Source organism: Pelobates fuscus, chromosome 5 (genome assembly GCF_036172605.1).
Source record: "Pelobates fuscus isolate aPelFus1 chromosome 5, aPelFus1.pri, whole genome shotgun sequence".
Taxonomy (NCBI): domain Eukaryota; kingdom Metazoa; phylum Chordata; class Amphibia; order Anura; family Pelobatidae; genus Pelobates; species Pelobates fuscus.
The window spans coordinates 230097514-230103513 of record NC_086321.1 but is presented as its reverse complement, the minus strand read 5'-3'; the positions used below and the strand labels follow the sequence as shown (position 1 = coordinate 230103513).

Below are 6000 nucleotides of genomic sequence, written 5' to 3'. Positions count from 1 at the left end.
ATTAAAAAAACATTAACACGTTTCACCTTACAAGGCTTCTTCAAAATGGTATAAAGATGTTTATACCATTTTGAAGAAGCCTTGTAAGGTGAAACGCGTTAATGGTTTTTAATCGTGTATTTTAGCAATAAAGGTTTTTTGGTTACTTTTTGTATGATCATTTAATGTAACTAAACCACTATTATTTTTGCCCATGCTTGTTTTATTTATTTTTTTATTTTTTAAAAACAACTATTAGTCTGTGAGCTTTGAAATTGACTTTTAGTGAATGAGTGAGTGCGCTGGATCTTGTATGAGATTATATATATATATATACACACACACACACACACACACACACTCTGAGGCTGGATGAATGCCATGGGCCACTTGGCTATCCCACATAGCCTAGAATAAATACTGTTCTTTTGGAATTTCAACTACTGAAATACTTAAAAAGCACAGCAAACATTTCAAAAGAAACATGTGAAAGGGAGTAATTATCAGCCATTTGGTTTTAGGCCACTTACTAATTTTTTATATTTTCCAGTACATATGGACTTTGTCAGCAGCCACAAGTTAGTTTTGTATTAGGAGATTATTATAGAGATGTTATCTGGTGGTGAAAAACATCAATCAAACCCATAGGTGCACTCAATGGATTGGGCCTTGAGTCATTTTGCATGGATCCTATTATATTGAAGATACCTAAAGAAGGTCCTGTTCCCATTTATGACGACACTGGAACATATCCAGCATTCCCAATCTTGGCAAATGTAACAAAGGCATGTCCTTAAAGGAAATCATGTGGTTTCCCGTACAGTGGAGAGAAAAAGGAACAATGGTGGGACACATTCAATATTAAAATGAGGAACGGCTCTGCAAATGATAAGAAAAAAAGGCAGTCAGCCATCAGAACCAAGAAAACCTGGCTTGTTGGAGCTTTCTGGAAATCTTTTCTAAATTTCCAGCATGACTTGACTTCTATGTGAAATTAGACACCATCATCACGCTTCAGTGTATAACACATAGGTTGCAATTTCTGCATACTGATGTATCTTACAAGTAATGAAAACATTTGGTCCACTAGATAATGAAATATATCTATTATAAAAATAAACATGTATGTTCTGTATAAAATAACACCTTTTACATTTTTGTTCAAATTGCATGTTACAAAAAGCCAGGAAGTAAATTTTAATACTGTTAATTGTGGATGCCAGCTTTAAATTACATATGTAAATTGGGATAATAGGACATTTGATTGCGAAAGATGTGAAAGGAGCTGTAAATGTTTCTTGCAGTCTGTTTTGTGAAAAGTAAAAATTAAAATAACTTTTAAGTCATACACATTATAAAATGGTCAAAAATACATTATGCTTATATTTTGAATTACCATTGCAAATAGCGTATTATAGAACATGATTACAAGTTTTATTTACAAAACATTCTATATCCAGGTAAATTATTGTACAAGGGTGATAAATAAGAACTCTATTGTACCATGTTTATATAAAAAAAAACAAAAAAAAAAAAACAGACTTGTTAAGATAGGAGTAGGACTGTTCTGGAACCAGTCACAGTAGTTTTAAAATGGTTGGCTAAATACACAGCAGTGCTGATGCTACTGCTTGTAGAGTGCATGTCCATTTGCAAGAAGCAAAAATGGCTTCTTGCCTCAAGAAAGTGGAGCTATGGTGTGCCTATAAACATATAATAAGCCCAAAAGAATATACAGAAGTATTCACAAAAATACAGACTATTTACATTTCTAATACCAACTTTAGACATGTGGAAGAATTCTAGCACCCCAAGAAAAAGTAAAAAAAAACAAAAAAAAAATTCTTCATGTCATGAAACCATGAAACCTGTATAATTTCCTTTTCATTTAACATTCGGTATGCTCCTTTACCAACACATTGGTTTCAGAAAAAGGCAGACATAGCTACGGAACCGCTCACCAATGCCTGTGCAGCACACGGACTCTTGCAACACTGTGGGGGTTCAGAGGTTAGGTGGATATAAGGACTTTTTTAGCCTTAACATATGTAAAGAATTTAACTTCAAAATTGTCAGTTTATTTAATCTTCACCAAAGGAAGGAACATCTAGTCTGTTTTATGGTCGTATCTTAGGAGAGATACTCCCTGCATAATAAGAGACTTTCCAAACTATTGAACACAGCTTTGTTTACATGATATTGTGACCATATCAATTCCTTGGTATATTATAATTAGAGATAAATAAGGTGTAGAGGAGGAAAAATATATGTAAAGATTAAAAATATTTATAAGGCTTCAAAAATCTTGATAATGATGGTTTCCTGGAAACCGCTGGAATGAGTGCAGCTTTAACACCCAACAAAACTCCCAGTCATGGTGTAATCAACCACTGGAGAGGAAGTCATTAATACTGCTCTGATTTTCATGTTCAAAGCTAAGCCCTGTGTTAGGAAACTATGCAGTCATAGCCGCCATCTTGGAAGGCTTCCTCTTGCTCCTGCCTTGACATATCATCTTCATGCCTGCTGACTTTACAGCTGGCAGTGTCACTTTGAGGACTGGCACTGTGGCTCACTGAACTGCGGCTCTCTTCTGCTCTTGGACTGGATTGTTCTGTGACCTTTATGGGGACTGTAGGCTGAAAGGCTTCAGGCTGCACTTGTTCCACTGTCACTTCACTTAGCTTCTGTAGTTGAGGTTTAATGATGTTTAAGAATGGTTTGTAGCCTGGGCTGCAAATGTTTAAAAAGCTTTATTAGTAAATACAATATATGGATATAAAACATTTTACAGATAAATAAATAAAAAATGTGTGCAATGGCCACACACGCACATTGGACCTCCCCATAGGAAAGCATTATTCAATGCTTTCCTATGGGGATTTCGGCGATGCTGGTGGTTCTCGCATAGCGTGAGGACGTCCAGCATGTTATAACACACTTTTCATGTTCTAAGAATAGACAGTCACAAGAGGAGGACTTAACCCTGCAAGGTAATTATTGCAATTTATAAAAACTGCAATAATTACACTTTCAGGGTTAAGGCTGGTGGGAGTTGGTACCCAGACCACTCCAATGGGCAGAAGTGGTCTGGGTGCCTGGAGTGTCCCTTTAAGCAGGATATCTACTGGAAGATACACAACTACAAAATGTTATGGGGCTGCTAGCAGGACTGCCATATTTGACATGGGGCCCCTTCCAAAACTACTGACTGGGTGCCTCCCACACACACTTCCAGACACATGCACATACACTACTACATACATTCTCACATTCAATACGTACATACTCACAGACAGACACACACACACACAGACACACCGACATTCTGCTAGAAACACAAACACAAATACATACTCTCACACACAATATTAAAAACCATGCATTTTTTATCCTCTCTGATAAGCTTTTTGAAGGCTTGTGGGTGCAGGCTCTACCTGTGTTGTATACTTGTCCATGAATGCAACTATCGAAATTCACATCCAGAATACATTTTAAACTTGTTTAAACTGGAATGAGCTTTTTTTTTTTTTTTTCCTGAGTTAAAAAATATATTGTTTTTGGCACATAAACAGTGCCACTAAATATGGTGTGAACTTTAACTTTCCTGTCACATCAAGTTCTTGCAATATCACAGTCATGATACAATAATTATTAGAACTTCCATTATGTCACTCCTCTTCACAACCCTGGGGCAAGTTTCTTTCCCTAAAATCAAATAAGTAATGGTTTCTACTCCTACACCTATACTGTTGCATTGTGTTTAACTATTTAATGTAACAGCCCTGCCACAGATACATTATAGGTTATGCTTACCAATCTGTTGATGCCCAGACATCGACAGCTTGTAATCCACATTGGATGCCCTGCAACATCTCTTCAGCAACCTCAGGGCATTGCATTATATTTAACACTTGGTTAATAACCGATGATTCCCGTAGTATGAGGCCAATGATCACACACCATTCCAGGCAGCCTGCTTCCATAAACACGTGAAGCAAATATCTGTGTGGGAAAGAATTAAAGAATGCACAAACAAAATCAGGGCTGAGCATAATAACTCAGATCAAGAGCTACACAATAGAAATACCAGCATACGGTTATTCAGGATAGACATGATAGAGAGCAAGGGAGTGGGGTCTGTGATTCCAAAAAGAGTTCTGTGAGACCTTTTCATGCAAGAGAAAGAATAGCCCAAAGCACTGAATCAATAATTCTCTATGATAATTGTATATTTCTTACTGATAGAATATCAGTCCGCTTCCAAATAAAGAAAATGGCTGAAAGCTCTAGTTGAACTAGAATGACTAGCAGCAATGAAGAAGCTAGTTCGAATGAAAGTCTGCATAAAAAGGTAAATGTATACCAAAAATGTAAAGTAAGTTAACTGCATGCTTAATGTTTAAGTTGAAGTAAAGAATAATTAAGTAAATAATAATTAAAGAAAAATGTATTAAAACAACTGACAGTCATTTTCAACCTGGAATGTCCCTTTAAGTTACTTATTCCACTATTCCATGTTTCTATGAAATTATTTTATTAGGTTGTTTTGCTGACTGACTGCATTACAAGCTACCCAAGCCTATATGCTGCATAAACACAAACAAATGAAGACAATGATTGTCTGTTTTTCAGTTTGAGGGACGTGAAAATTATATTTTAAGCCGTGCAGAGGCCTTCTGAAAAAAAAAAAAATATATATATATATATATATACACACAAAACTTTCCTGAAGAAAGTTCTAATGTCTGAACTGAAACGTTCACCTATTGGATTAAACGTACTACTTTTTGAAAAGTCCTCGAGTGCTGGCTTCTCTACCAGGGTTATATTTTTGTGCGGCTGAGCTAAACACGTAGGAAAGCTGGAGTGCAAAACCCATGGAATAGTCAGTGAGTGTGTATATAATATAAATATATATATATATATATATATATATATATATTTATTATACACATATACATACATATATACATACATACACACACATACATACATATACACACTATAGTCACCAAAACAGCTTAATTAAGCAGTTTTGGTGTATAGATCATGCCCCTGCAGTCTCACTGCTCAATTCTCTGCCATTTAGGAGTTACAAAGTTGTTTATGCAACAATAAGCAAATATCACTGCATGTGAATTACATAGCCATCCTAAACACTTCCTGTAAAGAGTCCTCTAATATTTACACTTCCTTTACTGCAAATTCTGTTTAATTTAAATGTATTACCTCATGCTCTGTTAACAGCTTGATATACCCTACAGGAGCCTGCTGTATATAATTAAAGTTTAATTTACAGAGCAGGAGAAAAAAACACTTTTAAAGTAAGTTACATTTAATTTTAAAATTAAACCATTTTGTTTTCATGCAGGCTGTGTCAGTCACAGTCAGGGGAGGTGTGGCAAGGGCTGCATAAATAGAAACTAAAGTGCTTTAACTCATAAACAGCAGTAAATTGAGAAATGAAACTTAAGAGGTATGATCTATACTCAAAACTGCTTCATTAGGCTAAATTTGTTTTGGTGACTATAGTGTCCCTTTAATCCTGAAGTAACCCCCATTATTAAAGCAGTGGAGATAACCGGACACATACCGTAGCTGAACCTGTGATTTGTGAGGTCCTTTATTAGCCAGCTCCATGGAAATGTGTTCTAACTCTGACTGTGTCAAGCTCAGGGTGGAAAAGTTTTCATCCACCATTGTCCAGTCTCCGTCCACCATGGAACTGGTTTCTGTTAAGTCTGTTGCTGAGCCGATGCTGCATTCATCTCCTAGAATGGGGACAGGACCAATTATTTTCACACACAAACACATTCTCACATTTGAATACTGCCAAATATACCCCAGACATCCAGTAAACCCAAGACTATTGATGTTACCTAGAAATTAAGAAATGAAAAACAAACTAAAAACAGATCAACATAGAAACATAGAATGTGACGGCAGATAAGAACCATTTGGCCCATCTAGTCTGCCCAGTTTTCTAAATACTTTCATTAGTCCCTGGCATTATCTTAT

At 36.0% G+C, this 6000-nt stretch overlaps 1 protein-coding gene across 2 annotated transcripts in view; it reads right to left on the bottom strand.

Moving 5' to 3' along the window:
- Positions 1-247: 247 nt before the first annotated feature.
- Positions 248-6000, bottom strand: part of RIC1 (RIC1 homolog, RAB6A GEF complex partner 1) — a 129026-nt gene continuing 123273 nt past the window's right edge. For both annotated transcript variants that reach the window (XM_063455100.1, XM_063455101.1), the window contains exons 24-26: positions 5576-5753; positions 3796-3984; positions 248-2712 (exon numbers count right to left, since the gene is read on the bottom strand). In XM_063455100.1, the coding sequence (XP_063311170.1) occupies positions 2427-2712; positions 3796-3984; positions 5576-5753 (653 nt within the window). In that variant the 3' untranslated portion in view covers positions 248-2426. The remainder of the gene's footprint in view (positions 2713-3795; positions 3985-5575; positions 5754-6000) is intronic.